Source organism: Bathycoccus prasinos (genome assembly GCF_002220235.1).
Source record: "Bathycoccus prasinos genomic : Chromosome_4".
Taxonomy (NCBI): Eukaryota; Viridiplantae; Chlorophyta; class Mamiellophyceae; order Mamiellales; family Bathycoccaceae; genus Bathycoccus; species Bathycoccus prasinos.
In genome coordinates this window covers 320,457-339,759 of record NC_024005.1, presented here as the reverse complement: position 1 = coordinate 339,759, position 19,303 = coordinate 320,457, and the positions used below count along the sequence as shown (strand labels likewise).

General features: G+C 47.9%; 12 protein-coding genes across 12 annotated transcripts; 6 read left to right on the top strand and 6 right to left on the bottom strand.

Annotated features, from left to right (window-relative positions):
* Nucleotides 1-232: 232 nt before the first annotated feature.
* Bathy04g01780 (predicted protein) lies at nucleotides 233-2,092 on the top strand (the record flags this gene model as incomplete). Its single annotated transcript, XM_007513364.1, has 1 exon — nucleotides 233-2,092. One exon carries the CDS (start codon nucleotides 233-235, stop codon nucleotides 2,090-2,092), a length of 1,860 nt encoding a protein of 619 aa, XP_007513426.1.
* Nucleotides 2,093-2,232: 140 nt separating this feature from the next.
* Nucleotides 2,233-3,663, bottom strand: Bathy04g01770 (hypothetical protein; the record flags this gene model as incomplete). The annotated part of the gene is made up of 1 exon (XM_007513709.1): nucleotides 2,233-3,663. The coding sequence occupies one exon, from the start codon at nucleotides 3,661-3,663 to the stop codon at nucleotides 2,233-2,235; it is 1,431 nt and encodes a 476-aa protein (XP_007513771.1).
* A 506-nt stretch (nucleotides 3,664-4,169) lies between these two features.
* Bathy04g01760 (predicted protein) lies at nucleotides 4,170-5,222 on the top strand (the record flags this gene model as incomplete). The annotated part of the gene is made up of 1 exon (XM_007513703.1): nucleotides 4,170-5,222. The coding sequence occupies one exon, from the start codon at nucleotides 4,170-4,172 to the stop codon at nucleotides 5,220-5,222; it is 1,053 nt and encodes a 350-aa protein (XP_007513765.1).
* A 217-nt stretch (nucleotides 5,223-5,439) lies between these two features.
* Nucleotides 5,440-8,214, bottom strand: Bathy04g01750 (predicted protein; the record flags this gene model as incomplete). The annotated part of the gene is made up of 2 exons (XM_007513509.1): nucleotides 5,440-7,650; nucleotides 7,885-8,214. The coding sequence occupies 2 exons, from the start codon at nucleotides 8,212-8,214 to the stop codon at nucleotides 5,440-5,442; spliced, it is 2,541 nt and encodes an 846-aa protein (XP_007513571.1).
* A 247-nt stretch (nucleotides 8,215-8,461) lies between these two features.
* Nucleotides 8,462-9,831, top strand: Bathy04g01740 (predicted protein; the record flags this gene model as incomplete). Its single annotated transcript, XM_007513763.1, has 2 exons — nucleotides 8,462-9,124; nucleotides 9,184-9,831. 2 exons carry the CDS (start codon nucleotides 8,462-8,464, stop codon nucleotides 9,829-9,831), a joined length of 1,311 nt encoding a protein of 436 aa, XP_007513825.1.
* Nucleotides 9,832-9,979: 148 nt separating this feature from the next.
* Nucleotides 9,980-11,971, bottom strand: Bathy04g01730 (ATP-dependent protease ATP-binding subunit HslU; the record flags this gene model as incomplete). The annotated part of the gene is made up of 1 exon (XM_007513570.1): nucleotides 9,980-11,971. One exon carries the CDS (start codon nucleotides 11,969-11,971, stop codon nucleotides 9,980-9,982), a length of 1,992 nt encoding a protein of 663 aa, XP_007513632.1.
* A 290-nt stretch (nucleotides 11,972-12,261) lies between these two features.
* Bathy04g01720 lies at nucleotides 12,262-12,903 on the top strand (the record flags this gene model as incomplete). Its single annotated transcript, XM_007513445.1, has 1 exon — nucleotides 12,262-12,903. The coding sequence occupies one exon, from the start codon at nucleotides 12,262-12,264 to the stop codon at nucleotides 12,901-12,903; it is 642 nt and encodes a 213-aa protein (XP_007513507.1).
* A 127-nt stretch (nucleotides 12,904-13,030) lies between these two features.
* On the top strand, nucleotides 13,031-13,603 carry Bathy04g01710 (unknown protein; the record flags this gene model as incomplete). The annotated part of the gene is made up of 1 exon (XM_007513473.1): nucleotides 13,031-13,603. The coding sequence occupies one exon, from the start codon at nucleotides 13,031-13,033 to the stop codon at nucleotides 13,601-13,603; it is 573 nt and encodes a 190-aa protein (XP_007513535.1).
* Nucleotides 13,604-13,872: 269 nt separating this feature from the next.
* Nucleotides 13,873-15,522, top strand: Bathy04g01700 (conserved hypothetical protein; the record flags this gene model as incomplete). The annotated part of the gene is made up of 1 exon (XM_007513690.1): nucleotides 13,873-15,522. The coding sequence occupies one exon, from the start codon at nucleotides 13,873-13,875 to the stop codon at nucleotides 15,520-15,522; it is 1,650 nt and encodes a 549-aa protein (XP_007513752.1).
* Nucleotides 15,523-15,582: 60 nt separating this feature from the next.
* Nucleotides 15,583-16,945, bottom strand: Bathy04g01690 (predicted protein; the record flags this gene model as incomplete). Its single annotated transcript, XM_007513464.1, has 2 exons — nucleotides 15,583-15,616; nucleotides 15,663-16,945. 2 exons carry the CDS (start codon nucleotides 16,943-16,945, stop codon nucleotides 15,583-15,585), a joined length of 1,317 nt encoding a protein of 438 aa, XP_007513526.1.
* A 257-nt stretch (nucleotides 16,946-17,202) lies between these two features.
* Bathy04g01680 (unknown protein) lies at nucleotides 17,203-18,183 on the bottom strand (the record flags this gene model as incomplete). The annotated part of the gene is made up of 1 exon (XM_007513618.1): nucleotides 17,203-18,183. The coding sequence occupies one exon, from the start codon at nucleotides 18,181-18,183 to the stop codon at nucleotides 17,203-17,205; it is 981 nt and encodes a 326-aa protein (XP_007513680.1).
* A 352-nt stretch (nucleotides 18,184-18,535) lies between these two features.
* On the bottom strand, nucleotides 18,536-19,219 carry Bathy04g01670 (unnamed protein product; the record flags this gene model as incomplete). The annotated part of the gene is made up of 1 exon (XM_007513469.1): nucleotides 18,536-19,219. The coding sequence occupies one exon, from the start codon at nucleotides 19,217-19,219 to the stop codon at nucleotides 18,536-18,538; it is 684 nt and encodes a 227-aa protein (XP_007513531.1).
* Nucleotides 19,220-19,303: the final 84 nt, after the last annotated feature.

The following is a 19,303-nucleotide window of genomic DNA, read 5'->3' as shown; positions in this document are numbered from 1 at the left end:
AAAAAAAAGGCGTTCAAGGCGAAAAAAAGAAGGAAAGGAAAAAGACTTGAAAAGAGACGGAGAAAACCCTGACAGAAAAGACGACACAAAATCATCATCTTCGCTCGTCCTCTTTCTCTTTCTCTTTCGATATTGTAACGAAGAAGAAGAGCATCGTCTCGAAAAGACTTTGACGGAGAAGAGATCGATAAAGAAAGGCAGCGAGTGAGTGTGATATCGAGAGCTCTCGAACATGCCGCCGAAAAAGAAGCAAGACAAAGACGACGACAACGAACGGTTGGATCGCATCGCCATCGTGGAAGCGGAACGATGTCGGCCGAAAAAGTGCAAACAGGAGTGCAAAAAACAGTGCCCGGTGGTGAAAATCGGGAAACATTGCATCGAAGTGACGGAGAAGAGTAAGATTGCAAACATCGACGAGTTGTTGTGCATCGGGTGCGGGATTTGCGTGAAGAAATGTCCGTTCGAAGCTATCCAGATTATCAACTTACCGAAGAATTTGGAGAAGGAAACGACGCACAGGTACGGGCCGAACACGTTTAAGTTGCATCGATTACCGACGCCGAAATCTGGACAGGTGTTAGGTTTAGTCGGGACGAACGGGATCGGGAAATCTACCGCGCTGAAAATTTTAGCCGGGAAGTTGAAACCAAACTTGGGGAAATTCGCAAACCCTCCGGATTGGTCTGACATTTTGCTTCACTTTCGCGGGTCGGAGTTGCAGAATTATTTGACGAGGATTTTAGAGGATAACTTGAAGGCGTTGATTAAACCGCAATACGTCGATCACGTGCCGAAAGCGGTGAAAGGGATGGTAGGGACGATTTTGGAGGATAAAGATGGAGGCCCGGACGGCGGCGCGGATAGAGAGTATTTGATTGATATTTTGGAGTTGACGCACGTGATGGACAGAGACGTGGCAAAGTTAAGTGGTGGGGAGTTGCAACGATTTGCAATCGCTATTGTCGCGGTGCAAGACGCGGATATTTACATGTTCGACGAGCCGTCCTCGTATTTGGACGTGAAGCAAAGGTTGAAAGCGAGTCGCGTGATTCGATCGCTCTTGGCGATTAATAAGTACATCATCGTCGTCGAACACGATTTGTCTGTTCTCGATTACTTATCCGATTTCATTTGTTGTTTGTATGGGAAACCAGGGGCGTATGGGGTCGTGACCATGCCGTTTGGTGTGAGAGAAGGAATCAACATTTTCTTGGCCGGTTTCGTGCCGACGGAAAACTTAAGGTTCAGACCGGAAGAGTTGACGTTTAAAGTGTCCGAGAACGAAGACGAACGGTTAGCGCACGTGAACGATGAAGCGTTTAGCATGTACGAGTACCCGTCGATGGTGAAAACGCAAGGTGGATTTACTTTGAGCGTCGACGGCGGCAGTTTTACGGATTCGGAAATTGTCGTCTTGTTGGGCGAAAACGGCACCGGGAAAACGACGTTTATTCGTTTAATCGCCGGTTTAATTAAACCCGACGACGAGACCATCGAGTTGCCCGAGTTTAACGTATCCTATAAACCGCAAAAGATTGCGCCAAAGTTTGAAAAAACCGTTCGCGATTTGTTGATGATGAAAATCCGAGACGCGTTTTTGCACCCGCAGTTCATCTCGGACGTCGTGAAACCGATGAACATTGACCCGTTGTTGGACCAATACGTGAAGAACTTGTCCGGTGGTGAATTGCAAAGAGTCGCGTTGACGTTGTGCATGGGCACTCCCGCAGATATTTACCTCATCGATGAACCGTCGGCGTATTTGGACTCCGAACAAAGAGTCTGGACGTCCAAAGTTATCAAAAGGTTTATTTTGCACGCGAAGAAGGCGGCGTTTATTGTCGAGCACGATTTCATCATGGCGACATATCTAGCGGATAAGGTTATCGTGTACACCGGCCAACCAGCGGTAAACGCGACGGCGACGAAACCCCAAGGATTAGTTACTGGTTTGAACCAGTTTTTGAAGGCGTTGGAGATCACCTTTCGCAGAGATCCGACCAATTATCGGCCGAGGATTAATAAAATGGAATCCGTCAAGGATAGAGAACAGAAACAAGCCGGCGATTTCTACTACGTCGGTGAATAAAAGTCAACAACGACAAGAATAGAATTTATATTGATAATAATAGAAAGATATATACCCAGGTACTGGTATTATATGCGGTATATATGAATGCAGTGTATTCGCTCTATCTATTCAAAACTAATCTGCTCTATATAGTATCATTAAGAAGAAGACTTCAACGCTAAGCTGACTTGCGTAGCTTTGGCTGCTATCTTTCGAGAAATTTCATCTATTCTTTCAACCATTTTTTCTGAATCTTTTCCGTTTTCGCTCGTCGTTAACGCTTCAATGGACTCCTCGTGAGCCGATTTTAACTGCTCCAACTCTTTCGCCAACGTTTCCGCCAGCTGCTTCGGTCCTTTATTGTATTGGTGATGACGATGAACGTTACTCGGTATCTTTGTAAACGCCGCGCGTTTTTGTTGTTGTTTCGCGAGACCTTCACCACCACCCGTCGCGCTCGCGTTGTCCATTGCTCTTTTTGTCAACTGCGCGTTCATTTCCCCGGCTCTTTGTAACGCTCTACGCAACTCGTCTCTTTCTTCCTCCAAGGATTCTTTCTCGTTCGCCAACTCCAACAACGCGTCCCGGACTTTCAAACAGTGCTTTTCCACGGACGCCATTCTCGTGTTCGCCTCCGACTCCTTCGCGAGAACTCGTGCAATTTCCTCGTCTTTTCTGCTTAAACTCGCTCTCGCTTCTTCCTTCACGTCCTCGATGGCGTTCCCGAACGCTACTCTCAACGCCTCGACTCGTTTCGCCATCCCTTTCTCCGTCTCCAACCGTTGTTGCTTTAATTCCACGTTCAACTTCTTCACGGCCAAAGCCATGTCCGCGCTCCGTTCTCTCACAGCCGCGTTCGCTTTCCTACACTCTTCCTCTAAACTTTTGATTTGGTCTTTCCTCTTTTCATTCTCGCTCGTCAGCTGCTCGTTCTCTCTCGTCAGTTTTCCTTCCTTTGCGTCCCTCTCTCTCCTCTCCTTCTCCCATTTCCGTTCCTTCTCCTCCAACGCATTCAAGCACTTCTCTCGTTCGTTTTCCACCTCCAATCGTCGCTCTATGTGTCTTCTCATCTCATCGTCCGCGTCTCTCCGCTCCCCGCTAAACGCCACCGCGGCGTCGTCCAGCGCCCGTTCCGCCCGCTCCGCTCGTCTCGACTCTTTCGCTCGCGACTCTCTCTCCCTCCGTAACTCCGCGTGTACTTCCGAAGTGCTCTGTTCCATCGTCAACTGCCGTATCCGCCTCTCCGTTTCCTCTTTCACCGAATACAGCTCCGACTGCGTCTCTTTCACCACTAATTCGAGCGCATCTCGGTTTGATTCCAACGTTTTCGTTTTCTCGTTCGTTCTTTCCAACGCCTCGTTTTGAACTCTCACTTCGCTTGTCATTTTTTCAATCTCTCGAACACATTCATCGTTCTTGATTTTCAAACCTTTCGCGATCGATTCCGCTTTTGACAAATCTCTTTGCAGCAGTTTGTTTCTCTGTTCGGATCGCTCGAAATCCGAGTGTAATTTCAACGCGCGCAATTTGAACAGGTGCGTTTGCCGCGCGAGCAACTCATTATTGGACGTCGTTTCTTCGCCTCTCATTTTTGAATTTTCCCTCTGATTTACTCTTGGTATCTCCGTTTGTTATTGCTCTGTTCAAATCGACGACATCACAAAGCGCATACTTTGCAGAGCGTGCAAAAAGTGTGCCCTCGATTTTCTTCTGTGATTCACCTCACAGAAAACACACACACACGCGTGCGCTCCTTTTCTTAATCGTTATTACACGAAGGCCTTTTCTTTGTTGTTGTTGTTGTTTTGTTGTGTCAAGTTTGTTGTTGTGCGGTTTTTAAAGAGCTTTTCCCTTTAATGTCCTTTTGTGTCCCTTGTTTTTTACTCACTCCTTTGGTCCATTTTTTTTTTACTTTTTTTCAAATTTCTGCCCAAAAAGCAGCAGACAAAAAAGGAGAAAAGACACACAAAAACACCTCTTTGGGATTCCTTTATTCTTATTCTAAATTCTCTCTTTTGTTCTGCGTTTAGGCGCCCTTTGCTTGCGGTGAATTTGAGATTGAACGCATATATATATATACACACACACATATAAGATGATGCGCTGCGTTTTTGCGTCTTCTTCTTTTTCTTCTTCCACATGTCTGACGAGTGGTCGTTTTTCCAACGATTCTTCGACGACGACTGTTGTTCACAAAAACAATCGGAACGTGTTCTCCTCCTCGAATGCGAATCAGAGACGTTTAAGACGAGGAGGAAGAGGTGTATTGGCGTTTCAAAAAGGAGCAGTGGTCTCGTCCTCGTCTGCGAAAGAGCAAGAAGATTACGATCGAAGATTCCAGGAATCCACCAACGCCGGTTTGATGTTAAACGGGAACCGAGCGCCGAGAGGCGGCGATTCCCCACCGGAAGGGAGGTGGAGTTGGACTTTGAACTGGGATTACATGACGTTTGATCGAGAGACGGAGGTACCGATTGAAAACCCATCCGAACAGGAGTTAAAGGAATGCTCGATGCTTATTGGCTCTTGTCCGAGATCTCCGGGAGATATCGATCGGTTGATCGATGAAGCCGGGGTGGAAGCCATCGTCTGTTTGCAGTGCGAGTTGTGCCACGAGGCGATGGAAATCGATTGGGAACCGATTCGGAAGCGGTGTTTAGAACGGAACGTGGTTATTTTAAGAGTTTCGGTGAGAGATTTTGACCGGTTGGACCAGTCCAGACGGCTGGCGGATATGACCAGGGCGTTCAATTTGTTACACGATGGATTAGGGAGGAAGACGTACGTCCATTGCACGGCGGGGATTAATCGAGCGAGTTTGACTGTTTTGGGGTATTTAACTTTTTGTCGAGGGATGGAGTTGCAAAAAGCGATGAACATTATTCGAACGTGTCGACCTCAGTCGAACCCGTACGAGGTTTCTTGGCAACGCGCGAGGAAGATGCTTTTGAGCGAACGCGTCGAGGACTTATACTTGTACGCGAACACGGACGGCGGAGGGTGTTCGAAAGAGGAAGGAGGGGATTGGATCGCGAGAGATATGGATAAAGCGGAGAGAGGAATTATTCAGCAAATGTTTCAGAGGAGTCTGGAGGTGGATAAAGGTCTCTCACACGCGCTTTTGAATTTGAACCAAGACGGGAAGTGATGATTTAAAAGGATGGACGAATGATGATATGTGGGGACGTTTGAGAGGAGGAAAGACGAATTTTTTGTACAAGAAGAAGCGCGCGTTGTTATTTTGTAAAAGTGTAGCACTCGTTGTAATATCCGAGTGTATTTATGTTGCATTGAATGTTACCGTAAAGCAACTCTCATGAAGTCTCTATGTGCGTGTAGGTATGTTAACGTTTTCAATTAAAATATTATCCTAGCATCGACTCTAAGTCGATATCTTTCGCCGAGAGTACTTTTTTGGCGCCCAACTTTAGAGGTTTCGCGCCGAGTTTCTTCGCGCCTAGACTGACGTGCCCGCCACTGTTCATCGGTCGTCTTTGCGCTGCCGGAGCAGGCGCGGCGAAGGCTTCGTCCATGTCTTCGCTCCCCCATCCATCGCTCGTGGCGCTCGCGTTGCTCATTTTCTTCGCTCCCATGCCGGCAAGAGAACCTCCCGGTCGGGCAGCCGTCGCCGGTCGCGACGACGTGGTGGACATTTTACTCAAACGCGCTCTCGCTTCTTCTTCTTCTTTATCGAATCCAGAGTAGTCGTCGTCGTCGTCGTCCATATCACCCCATCCGTCCGAAGGATTTTTCGTTGTCCCTGCTGGTGCTTGTTCTCGGCTATTAAAATTATTATTGTTATGACTAAGATCTTCCTCACTTCCGAAATTCTTCAACGACGGAGGCGGCTGTTCTTCGTAAATCGGACTGGAGTTGTTGACGTACCCACCGCCTCGAGATTTTACCGCTTGCGCTGGACTCGGGTTTGGCGACGGGTTCGGACTCGCGTTTGGAGTTAAACCGTACAATCTTGGCGGCGGTGCCGAGGACCCGAAACTTTTCGCCGCAAACACCTCGCTGTTCAAATCGATGTTATCGCCGTTGTTTACGCTATCGCTATCGTTGCTACCGACTTGACCAACTGCATTGGCCATCTTGTCAACCGCCCACGATAACATCGATCCAGCTTTGCTCGCTTTCTTCTTCGCTTTCTCGTGCGCTTCGGCTTGTTCCGCTTCTAACATTCTTTGCGCTTCTTCCGGGCCTAATTTCATCGCGTTTGAGTTTCTTCGAAGAATTTCCATGAAGACATTCATAGTCTCAAACGCCTCCTCTCGGACTGATTGCTCGACATCAGTCATTAAAGGCGCAATGGACGGTACGATTCTCGAGGAAAGTTCAACTGGCTCATAATATTGCGTGGTATATTTTAACGCCATCAAACCAGCCTGTCGCGCGTTTGGAAACGCGTCTCTCAACGCCCTCGTAAACGCATTACACAAAACTCTCTTCGCCGTGGATTCCGATAAATACGTCGCCACGTTTCCTAGACAAATCGTCGTGTTTGCTCGAATAGCCGGTTGTTCGTCCACTTGTAACTTAGATAAGTGCTTCAACAAACTCGACCCTAACGTTCGTTGCGTTAATTTCGGCGCCAACAATAACACCGTGCGTAAAGTCAACTCTCTCACAAACGGATCTTGATCGTTAAATCCAGTCGATATCTTATCGTAGATGATTTCATCCGTCATCTTTTCGTCCATCGCGTGGACGTATTTTTGCAGGTGCTCCAACAATGCCACGCGAATTGCTCGGTCTGTTTTGTCGTACAACTTCACGATGGTTGGGATAATTTTCTTCTCGAAGACTTCAACCGGTAAATTTTTCGCCGCTTGCAACATCGGGGTGATGGCTAACGCCGGCGCAGCGCCGAATTCGAGAGCGGAGCATAGTTTTGGTAAAATTTTTCTTTCAACCGTGACCGTTGCCAAACCTTCCATAACTCTCGGTAAGTGTCTGAAAAAATATTCTTTCTCGATGGCGTCTTTCAAGCTCAAGTTGTCGATGAAGGCAATCGTTTCAACCAATTTGTTCTCGAACAAGGTTGAGTTTTCAATCAACTTTTTAGGATTGTATCGTCTCGCCGGTTGACTCCCCAACAACTTTTGATACTCTTTCAATAACACCTTCGGTATGTGTTGAATGTCTCTCAACTGTTCCGCGCTCGTCATCGCCCCGCCGCCGTAAACTTCTCTAATCAAACATCCCAACCCCCACGAGTCGATGGCCCACGGCGGCCCTTCCGGAACGGACTGCCAATCGCCTCTGCGATACTCGTCCGGTTTATACTGATCTGGAACCATATACGCGCCGTGCACGATAGACGCCTGCCCGTTCACCCCTCGTCCAATCTCGTTCAATTCGGAGACTAAATCGAACCCGGCGATTTTCCACTCTAAATTTTCCGTCACGACAATCGAGGACAACCCTATCGCGCCGTGGACTAATCCAACCGCGTTGTTCAAGAACGCAATCCCAGTCGCGACTTCGCGAATGCCCAACGCAAAATATTCGTCTCTCTGATGCGTCCCCTTCGGCACATCTTTCAAGTGATCTTCTAACTGCACGCATTTTTCCTGTTGTTGTTTTTGTTGTCAAGTAGATACCAAAATGAAAATTTTACGACGCCGGGTGAGCGGAAAGTTCGTACCACATCGAGCGCGGGAAGCGAGTACGTCCAACGATCGATTTACGGAATCCTTTTTTCCGTAACAATACAATATTATATTTGGATGATCGAAGAAAAGAGAGCAGAAATCAAAAGAAGAAGATGGTATCGAACGCCGTTCTCGAAAAACAAACAAACATACCGTGACCACGTGAATGGTAATCTCGTTCCCACTCTCGATCTCTAACGTTTCTTTCACTTGCAACACGTTCGGGTGTTTGCACAATTTCAAACGTTTCGCCCCGTTCCTGGCTAACTCTAACGCCACTCGTTCTTTCTCCTTGTCTTTAATCTTGCACGTGAATACAGTCACCATCTCGCCGGTTTCCTGCGATTTGCCCTCGAACGTTTTCCAATGCGAGCCGAACAAAGTTCGCGAGGAGGAGATGATTTCGCCGCCGACGATATCGTGCGCGAGCTTTGGACCGGATTGGAAGAGAGAGCCGATCGCTGATCCGAAGTACGAACTCATCAGTATTGTTTTACGCGTTCTTCTGTTTTTGTGCTCTCTCTCTCTCGCGCGTGTTGTTCTTCGTGTAAGAGTCGTCGAAGAGTGGAGCAAAAAGGAGTGGAGGAGAATTTTGCGTCGAGATTTTAGGGTTTCATACCCTAATAAACAAGGTGAGAAGAAATCAGCATCTCACATGTGATTGAATATTACTCTTCATACTACTGCTCTCTACTACGTTTAAACGCGTGGCAAGAATAGAACGCTAACAATGAGCAGACGAAGAAAGAACCCACACCCTCAGCGCGCGGTGAACGCGAGGACGGTTTTGAAGGCAGAGAAAGAAGAGGAACCTTTGGTGTTGCGTTCGAGGATGATGATTCCTGATGATGCCGAGGACGAGGACGACGAGGAGGCAAATCGTCAGAGACGACGAAAAGGTAAAAAAGGGGAGAAAAATTCAAAATCAGCAGAGAGAAGTGTAGCGCGAGGAGAGAGGGAAAACAGAGTAAAGACGATGATACCGCCGAACGCGAACCAAAAACCAGATGAACCTGTGCCACGAAAACCAGCGCTCGATGCGACGACGACGACGATTTCACCTCCTGCTTTGATGCAACAAAAAGTGTCACCCAAAGGAGGAATGCAACTCCCCCCGATACCGCCGCTCCCGGAACACCTCAAAAACGCGGACACGGAAACAAAGTTACTCTATTTCCGGGAGGCAAAACGCGTCTTAATTGAAAAGTGCCGAGAGAATCGGTGCGGGAACGACGAGGTGACCAGGGAGACGCATGGTTTAGGAGAATTCACATCGGGTTGGAAAAGGCCTGGATTACGCGAGTGCACGGCGCAGGAATTCGCGTACGATTTCTTCAAGTTTCACGAGCAACGAGGCGAGTTTGATTACGAAAACGTGTGGGAGTACGTCCTCGTTCGTTCACATTTGATGTTTTTTATGATTATATACGGTGGTCGACATCGAGAGATGAGATCTTTCTTCTTTGCCCGCGCGTCGTCTCGGCGTCGTCGGCGTCGCCGATGACGCCGCTTGGCGGCATCCAGTTGTCGTCGTCTCGGCGTCGTTTTACTGTTTTCTATGATTTAAAACTGACCAAAAGCGCGTTCTCTCGCGTTCTTCTTTCTCTCTCTCTTTCGCTTAACAGTAAACTGGACCGACTCATCTCGCGCTCCGGGAAACCGTTCGATTTGTTAACCTTTTACGGCGAAGTCTGTCGAAGAGGTGGTTTTGGTCGAAACAGGGTCGAGGCAAAGTGCAGATTTTCAATCTCTAAGATCTTTAAAGTCATGTTTAACTACTTCGATCAGCACTCGTACACGGACATCGGGAATAAGCTGTTTGACGTGTACGAGCTCTTTTTTTTACCGTACGAAAGAGCGCACTCACAGGAAGACGTGGCGGAGAAGTGGGAAAACAGAGAAGGCGTGCCGAGAGTGCAAGATATTGCGAGTCAGTTTTACTATTTGAGAGAACGGAAGGAGGTGGAGAAGGCGCAAATCGCGATGCATTTGAGACGCGGGAAGAAGTACGATCCGAATTTCGTGCCGATGTTTAGAATGAGCGTCCATCGAAGTTTGTTGTTGGAGGGGGTAGAACAAGAGAAAAACGCAACAAATTGAGCGAGATTTTTGTAAGTCTTGCAATCATCAATACTAGCATAAGAAATTATTAGCGCGGAAATTAGAAGTAGCGTATTTGGGGGAAGCGATGTAAAACTGAGAATCATTTCATACATGTACCTGTGTATGTGCAATAATACTTTTTCTTTTATAAAACAAATCTCGCTAAATCTTTCTTCTTGAGCAAATCTCCAATCGCTTCTTCCACCTCTTTTACATCGATCGTTACCGTACACTTACCGTCCAATCCTTTTTCTTTGTGCTTCCTCGCCTCCTCCGGCGCGTCGAAGCTAATCTTTTCGCATATGCGTTCGACGATGGCGTGTAACCGTCGAGCGCCAATGTTATCGACGTTCGAGTTGATTTCCTCGGACAATTCCGCCATTCTCAAGACTGATTCTTTAGTGAACTCTAAGTTTATGTCCTCAGTTTCCATCAGCGCTCTTTGTTGTCTCAAAATGTTCGCTTTCGGTTCGGTTAAAATCCGATGTAAATCGTCCTTGGTTAAACCTTTCAATTCCACGCGAATGGGTAATCGGCCTTGTAACTCTGCCAACATATCGCTCGGTTTGTTTTGGCTGAACGCACCGGACGCGATGAACAAAATATGGTCTGTAGAAACGTTCCCGTATTTCGTAGAAACAACCGACCCTTCAATGATTGGAAGTAAGTCCCGCTGCACGCCTTCCGAAGAGGCGTCGGCGCCATGTCGAGAATCCGAACTGGAAACAATCTTATCGATTTCGTCGATGAAGACAATCCCATCGGACTCGACCGCAATCACCGCCTCTTTCGCGATGGCTTCCTGGGTTAGCAATTTATCAAATTCAGCTTCTTCGATGACTGGTTTACACTCGCGCACGGTCATTTTTCTCTTGTTCATGGACGGATGGGAACCTCCCGCGCCTCCCTTCTTGGAAAACATCTTGTCTACTTTAATGACTAACTCGTGGATCGGTAACGGACCAGCCGACGGATCAAACCGAACGCCATCGGGATTTCCACCGGCGCCTTCCGGTAACTCCACTTCAATCAACCGATCGTCTAACGCGCCTTCACGATATAACGCTCGAAACGCCTCCCTCGTTTCCTCCGACGCGCTCTCTCCGCAAACGAAATCCAAAATCTTGTTTTCAATCATCTCCGCCACTCTCGATTTAAATCGTTGCTTAAGTTTCGTCTTCGTCAACGTGATCGCGTTATCCATCAAATCTCGAATAATTTGATCCACGTCTCGGCCGTGAAATCCAACCTCCGTAAACTTCGTCGCCTCGACTTTCACGAACGGCGACTCGGTGATCTTCGCCAACCGTCTGGCGATTTCCGTCTTCCCGCATCCCGTCGGCCCAATCATCAAAATATTCTTCGGCACGATTTCGTCTCTCAAATCTTCCGGACACCGGTGTCTACGCCATCGGTTTCTCAGCGCGACCGCCACGGCTCTTTTCGCCGCGTTTTGGCCGACGATGTAATCGTCCAAAAGTTTCACCACTTTCGTCGGCGTCAAGTCGTCCGCCTCCGCGCCGGCGCCGAAAGATAAGTCTCCGGTTAACGATTGTAACGTGATCGGTTCTAAATCGCTCGTTTTCTTCGATTTGATGATTGAATTTGCTGCTGGTGGTGGTTCTGTTGTACTCGTCGTCGTCGCGCTGCTACTGCTATTACTTCCTTTCGCTTTCCCTTCTTTCCCTTTCTTCCTTTCCTCCTCTCCCTCGTCGTCGTCACCGAAATCATCGTCGTCGTCCCCGCTTTTCACCGTATCCGCGCTCGCGCTCGCGAACCCTCTCGATGTCGTTCGAATCGTCCTTTTTTTCGTCCTCGCCGAAGAAGGAAAAGTACTAAGGTTTTCCACGAATCTTGTTGATAACGGTCTCACCCCCGAGACGTCGTTTTGATCCAATCTCGTCCTTTGCGACGACGACGATGAAAACGAGGACGCGAAACTACTCACGGGAGAAGAATACGAAGAAGAAACGGACCGAACGACATTTTCGTTTACGCGTGCGGTGGTCGCTCGAAAAGGACGACAACTTTTTACGCTCCTTCTTTTCGCGAGAGAAGAGACGAACGCTTTTCTCATGTTTATCTCTTCTTTATGAGGGAAAGTTTCCCCATTTTCGAGTGCTCGAAATGTATCCATTTTCTGGCAATGAAGGATCAAAAACGAGAGCGGGGAGGAAGAGGAAACGACGTTTGGGTTGCTTCGATGACGACGACGGTGCGAGAGTTTTAGATGAGTCGTCTCCGTCTCCGAAATCTTCTTTGTGGGAGGTGATCGTGAAGTGGGACGATGTGAGTTTTAAACATGTGCTTCCGAGATTGCATTCGAACGATTTGAAATTCTTGCACGGAGTGAATAGTGAAACGAGAAAGTTGATTAAGAGATCCTCTCGCGCGGGTGATTTGGAAAAGAGGTTTAAATTGAAACAGATGTCGTCGATATCGACTTTGGAAGTTGCGTGGGAGAATAAATCGTTGTGGGCGTGGCGCTGGGATGAAAGATCTTTCTGCTCTCAAGTTGCTCTAACGAATAAACTCGAGTTGCTCAAGTGGGCGCGAGAGGAGAAAAAGTGTGAGTGGAATGCAGGGACGATTAATATGGCCGCACGTCGAGGTAATCTGGAAATGGTAAAGTATTGCGTTGCAAATCGGTGTACTGTCATTGCGGATGCTTGTGCAAATGCTGCCAAAAACGGTCATCTCGAGTGCCTCAAATACTTACACGAAGAAGTCCAAGCGCCTTTGAATTCGCCACATCGCCCTGGTCGTACTGCCTCATGGGCGGCTAAAAGTGGTCATCTTCATATACTTGAATATCTTGTCGAGCGTAAGTTTGATAAATATAACACAGTGCGACCAAGTTTAAATGCGTGTGCGCATGCGGCCAAGAACGGTCACTTAGACTGTTTGAAGTACTTACACGAAACCGCCAAAGCGCCTTGGGACGAGGACGCCGTACGAGAAGCGCACAAGAATAACCAAACCGAATGTGTACAATACCTCCTCGATAACAACTGCCCTTTACCATGGGATTGGCGATACGAACGCGGAGAGTTACGCGCACCAGAATAATAAAATCGCATTTTGACTGAAAGAAGACAAACAAAAGCAGTAGTAAAAGTAGTGTAATAAATTGTTGACGACGCTCTGTATAACTCCACATTTTCATTTTGTTTTTACCACACGAGTCGAAAGGGAAATGGCGACGTTCACGACGTTGCAGCGAGAGTACCGCCGAACGGACGGCACCGTCGTCTCCCTTCCTCCGGGGACGATAAAACTGCTGGAGAAAAAGAAGTCTGACGTTCACGTTTTTTTAAACAAAGACCGAACGAAGACGAAACTCGTGAAGTTGTTCCTGCTTGTAATGCTCGCGTGGATGGTGTTCGCGATGCAATCGCATCCGGATGTAAAGAAGACGAGAGGAGTTATATCCGGACCGAAAGCGTTCTCACTGTTCGGTGGTAGGAAAGATTTAAGGCACACGTCTTTAGAACAAAGAGATATGCTCAGAAAACAAAAGGCGGAGGAAAGAGAGCGGAGAGATGTAGAGAGGTACGGCGCGACCAACCCGGCGTTGAGAGGCTCGAGCGAGTTAGAGATGACCGGAAAGAGGAAAGACAATCGAATCGATTGGAAGGAGAAAGTAAACGAGTTAGGGCGAGAGTACAAGGAAAATAGAAGAAGAGCTGAACGAGAAAATAGGTGGGACGGCAAAGCGCAGAAATACGGGATGTTGTCCTCGAGAGGAGGAGGTGGAGACGCTTCGTAGCGTTTACTCGTGCGCGCTTTTCGCGTACGAGTTCGATGATGTACTATATGTGTATATACAACACTTTAGCAAAATGATGTCGTCCTTTTCGATGCTTTTATTAGAACCTTGAATAGATAGCAGAACTACATCGATTATATGTGTCTCTGATAGCCCCGAGATGCGTTTTGGGATGATGCTGATGATGCGCCAAGAGAGCATCTCTTCGGTGAAAAGTTCGTTACATCTCCTCATTTTTCAACCCACATCAGACGCGCGCAAAAACAACAATGCCTTCTTCTCCTCCTCCGAAGAAGAAGAAGAAAAACAAATCTCTCCTCGTAATCCTTTGTTCGTTCTGTTTCTTCTTCTGGTTCAAACCGTCCGAACCGTTTTTAGTTCCGTATTTAGTCCACACGAAAGGCTTCTCGATTCGAGAAATCAACGAAGAGATTTTCCCGGTGTACGTGTACGCGTTCTTCGCGTGGACACTTCTGAGCGGACCGATTGCGGCGAAATACGGGTCGAGATTTATGCTCAGAGTGGGGGTTTTGTCTGAATTTGTCGTCAGATGGGTGCTAATATACGGGGAAAGCTTGCATGCTATGCGGTTTATGCAAGTGTGTTTTGGAGCGACGATCGCGAGCTTTCCGTTTGCGTTTAGTTACGGGGTGGAGATTTTTAGCAGCGCGACGAATACGGAGCTAGAGGAGGAGGATTTTGAAGATGACGACGTAAGCGATACTATTGACAACAACAACAACACGTATCATTGCGACGAAAAGAAGGAGAACGAAAAGCACAACGGGGACCAAACCGGGTACATCAGCGCGACGTTTGCGACGAGTTACGCGTTCGCCGGAATCGTCGGCCAACTGGCGGTGTCGTTCGGCAACCGGCCGGCGAAAGCGGAGGATCGAATAGCCGAGTTGTTTTGGGTGAGTTTAACGAGCGTAGGTTTGGCAGTTTTGGTGGCGTTTTTCGTGTTGCCGGATGTTAGTGGTCGGAAGAGTCAGAGGGAGAGGAATTTTAGCGAGAGGAGAGGTAGCGATGGTAGATTTTCGGCGATAGGGGAGACCGTGGAGACGATGAGACTGGCGTACTCGGAACTGGGGACGAGGTGTTTGTCCATTTACTGGGTCGTCGCTTCAGCTGGGCTTAACTTCGTGCAAACGTACGGTTCGAATTCGTGGTATGAAACTGACGCAGATTCTGGTGTAGATAACGGGTACTTTGTTTTCATCGCGCAAATTTCTATCGCCACCGTCTCTTTGTTCGCTCGCGCGAGAGTGGTGAGCGAAGATTTCGGCAATCGACCTGGATTCTATTCTTTGTGTTCAATTTTCGGATTTGTTGCGGCGCTCTTGTCGGGGCATTGGGGGAGTGGACCAACGAAAAATCTCGGGTCTAAAGTTATAGCCATGTTCGTTTTCTACGTAATTTTAACGTCCGCGGTGAATTTAGGATTACTCGTGTGCTACGCGAGAGCGAGCGCGTGTATTTCCGACGGGTTTGAACGGAGGCGAGAGGAAGAAAAGAAGAAACGAGCACTCACAACTCCAGAGGCGATCAATAATAGTAATAATAACAATAGTAGTAGTAACAATAATAGCGGTAACGATCGTGAGCTTGGTGAACAGTTCTCCTCCGTGAAAGAAAAAGCTTCCATCCGAATGCTTTTCGGCATGAACGGCATCTTCGCCGCGTTTACGTTGTGCATTCTTCAAGCGGCGACGACAGGCGATTCCGCGAAAACGATCGTCAGGGTGGGCGCCGCGTTTATACAGATTGGAGCGGTTATAAACGCAATCACAACTAGACTCGTTGGCTTGAAGAACGGGTACACGTGTTCTAAGTTTGAAGAAAACGAGAGGAGACGGAAAGGAGAAATAGGAGGCAGGGACAGTCATGAAATTGAGCTCCACCACGCGCGAGTGTAAAAAACTATATGTATGCATACCTTCATTCGTCATCGCTATCAAAGTCTACGTAGTTGACAATCACGTCTTCATTCGTCTTCTTCTTTTTCTTTTTCTTCGCTTTTCTCAAAGAGGCGTCGTCAAGATCGTCAAAATCAGACGATTTCGACTTCTTCTTCTTCCGTTTCTTCGGCAAAATATCGTTGTCGTTTTCCTCGTCATCCTCGTCATCGTTATCGCTATCGTCGCTATTATCTGCATCTACCCTTTTACCTTTTTTCTTCTTTCTATTTCCATCTCTATCTTGGAACGTGTCCCAGGCGACGCACGTCAAATTTTGCTTCGCGTACGCCGCACCTAGACATTTCCTACTGGAGCCGTTATACACTCGAACGTATCTATCTAACCCAACCGTGGCTACTAAATCTAAAGTCGGGTGCGCTTCGATTTCGCGAACGCTCCCCGAATTGCCCCGAATTGCGCCGCACGCTTTACTCGTTCTCAAATCGATGGCGCAACATTTACCTCGACTGTCCGCGGCAAACATCCGGTGTTCGTCGACGGAACTAAAAGCGACTGAATTCACCGGCGCTTCGCCGTATTCCACTTCCATCGTCGCGCGTTTATTCGCCCTAGTATCGTACAACCTCACTTTCTTCTCCCCCGTCCCGACGGCAAAAACGCAACTTTCGTTGCCTCCGTTTGCTTCCCCGCGATCTTTAAACCGCGCGCATTTCACCCACGGCGGCGCTCGATAATTCAACCTATTCACCGGCGGAGGTTTCGCTTTCCACACCAACTTCCCTTCCTGCTCTACATCCACAATCTTCACGTCGTTTCCTTGCCCTTTCCCTCCGTAAAGTAACCGCTTCCCATCTTTACTCGCTCGCGCGCACAACACCACCCCTTCTTCTTCTCTCCTCGCGACGTCCTCTTTCAACAACGCGAACGAACGCGCGTCCGCGCCGCCGCTTTTCCACGTCCCCTCGCCATCCTCTTTCACTCGCAACACGGTCACCGTCCCGTCCTCCGCGGCCACGGTGAGCTGTTTCCCGTCTTCCGTAAAATCTAATCCAACGCATTTCGGGACCGAAACTGCCGCTACTCCTCCTACCGTTTTGTCATATAAAGGCTGAAAAAATCCACCGTTCCCAGCCCGAACGATTTCCACCTTCCCGTTCCTTCTCGCGACGGCGTACAGGTTGCACCCCATCTGGCGGTGAAAACTCGAGCACAGTTTCTCAATCCCAAAAGTTTCTTTATTCTTCTTATTCTCGTAAGTGTTTGATACGCAATAAGAAGAATCGAATCGATGGAGAATGGCGCCGTACGCGTTCGAGGACGACGCGAAGCGCAGGTATCCGAGCTCGTCCGCGCAGAGCAGAGAGATTTCTTTCGACGAATTGGAAGATGATTTTTTACTCTTCCCGTTTTTGCTCGTCATCTCTCCTCCTTTTCCTCCTCCTTATCCTTATCCGCGTTTGCTTTTAACGCTGCTTTCGTTGGAGACGACACTACTTTGCCGTCGTCGTCTGAATCGTCTTTTGAATCGTCGCGATTTTGACGCGCAGATGATGAAAAGAGAGAGAAAGAGAGAGAGAGAAAGAGAGAGAGAGAGTGCGTTATTTTTTTGTGGAGGTGGCGGCTCGTTTTGAAGATGCGTGATATAAAAAGTGTAAGAAGTTGTTTAAATAAATTCAATCAATCCTCTTCGTCTCTGTGAATGGTCTTAAACCGGTACCCTTCCACGCGTTCCTTCATCCTCTTCTTGTACTCTTTATCGTGTTTCTTCCCACTTCTGGCTAAATCTTCTAACGAGTGCTGCTTCCCTTCTCTCTCTTCCAACGCCATGCGTTTTTTGAAGAGCTCGTCTTCGTGGTGCTTATCGGCCAACTCGGCGGCTTCGAGCAATTCTTTGACGTCCATTCGGTGCGGTTTGACGAAGGTTGTGTCCACGCCCAAATAGTCCATGTGTTTGACGACTTTCTTTGCCGCGTGTTCTTTCAACAAATCGTGGTCGTTTTTGCACTTTTCGTGTTTCCCGGTCAACTGTTCGTTTTCCTTCTCGTAAAACTTTTGCGTGTCTTCTAAATTTTCAACCTTGTAGAAGAGCATTTTCATCTCTTGCGAACAGTTGGTGGCTAATTTCCCCAACGCCGCGGCTAATTTATTCCTCTCTTTCGTCATCGTCACCAATTCCGCTCTCAGTTGACTTGAATCCATAAACGACCATCTCCGTTTCTCCTCCGCGGTGACTTCGTTCTCGCTCGAACGCAACGTCGTTCCGAGCAACTCTAAATCCCCATTCGTCGCTTCCTCTACCGCCTCCTTCGCTTCTTCTTCGATTTCATTCTCCATGTTTTTAAACGCAATCGCGGTTTTGTCTCCTTTCGCCACCTCTTCCGCTTGCATTTTCGAAGCTCGTTCCACTTTCGCTTTATCTTGCGTCGGGTTCGTGCTCGTGAATTTAGGCCGGGCGTTTTTGTTCACGTTTCCGTACATCCGCGCTAACGCGTCGTCCGCCGCGTACTTGTTCGAATCGAAGTAATTGTTGTTATTATTGTTATTATTATTAGTATTGCTTCTCTCGTTCGAATCTGCGTCCTCGTCTTCCGTCCTCGTCAAAGCGAATTTGGATCGCTTCAAGAGCGCTCGCCGGTGCGGATTTGAAAACGAATTCATTTCCCCGGCTTTCGAAGAAGACGAAGACAAAGACGAAGAATCCTCCTCCTCGAATAAAAACCCGTTCGCTTTGAACGACGACGAAGAGAACACGAAGACGAGCACGAAGAAGACAAAGGTCGGTGACGCGAACGGAAGGCGTTGATGTATCATCTCGGGAGTCTTTTAGAGGGGCAAAATGCGTCTCGAGGAGTGACGAATTTCGTGTGGCTGAAAAAGACGAGAAAGACTTTGCGAAGACTTGTGGATATAGTAGGTGTTTGAAAGGAAACGCGGATGACGCGGATAACGCATTAAGCAGAGGCGCGCGTAAAGGTACCGGTATTATTACACGAGGACTATAAAAGAGCAGCTAATGTTGAATACGCACGTGGATTTTCAATTGACCAGATGTACGAAAACGCTTCTCGCACACATCACACTCGTACGGTTTCTCGTTCGTGTGAATACGCTTGTGGCTTTTCAAATGACCAGATGTACGAAAACGCTTCTCGCACACATCGCACTCATACGGTTTCTCGTTCGTGTGAATACGCATGTGGACTTTCAAATTACCAGCTAGAGTAAAACGCTTCTGACACACATCGCATTCAAACATCTCGTTCGTGTGAATACGCATGTGCGTTTTTAAACTACCAGATTGAGTAAAACGCTTCTCGCACACATCACATTCGTACGGTTTCTCTTTCGTGTGCGTACGCATGTGTGTAGCCAAAAGTGATGGTGATGTAAACACCTTCTCGCACACGCCACACTCGTGCCCTCTCTTTCTCTTCGCTCCTTTCCTAACAGTCATTTCTTCATCGTCTTCTTCATCATCGTCTTCGTCTTCATCATCGTCTTCTTCTTCTTCTTCCTCTTCTTCCTCCTCCCTTTCCCTTTCCCGCTCCACATCACACCACACCATCAACAAAGCCTGTTGTTCTCTCTGTCTTCTTCTTCGTCTCTCCTCTTCTCGTTCTCTCTCCTCTCTGTCACTCGTCACCATCGTTTTCGCGTGCATCGCGCGCTGCGGATGCTCGTTCTTTCGTCTCATTTTCATTAGTAAAAGCAATTCAGGAGTGATGATTTATATCACACATCTGCGCGCGAATAATGAAGAAAAAGAAACGAACAGAAG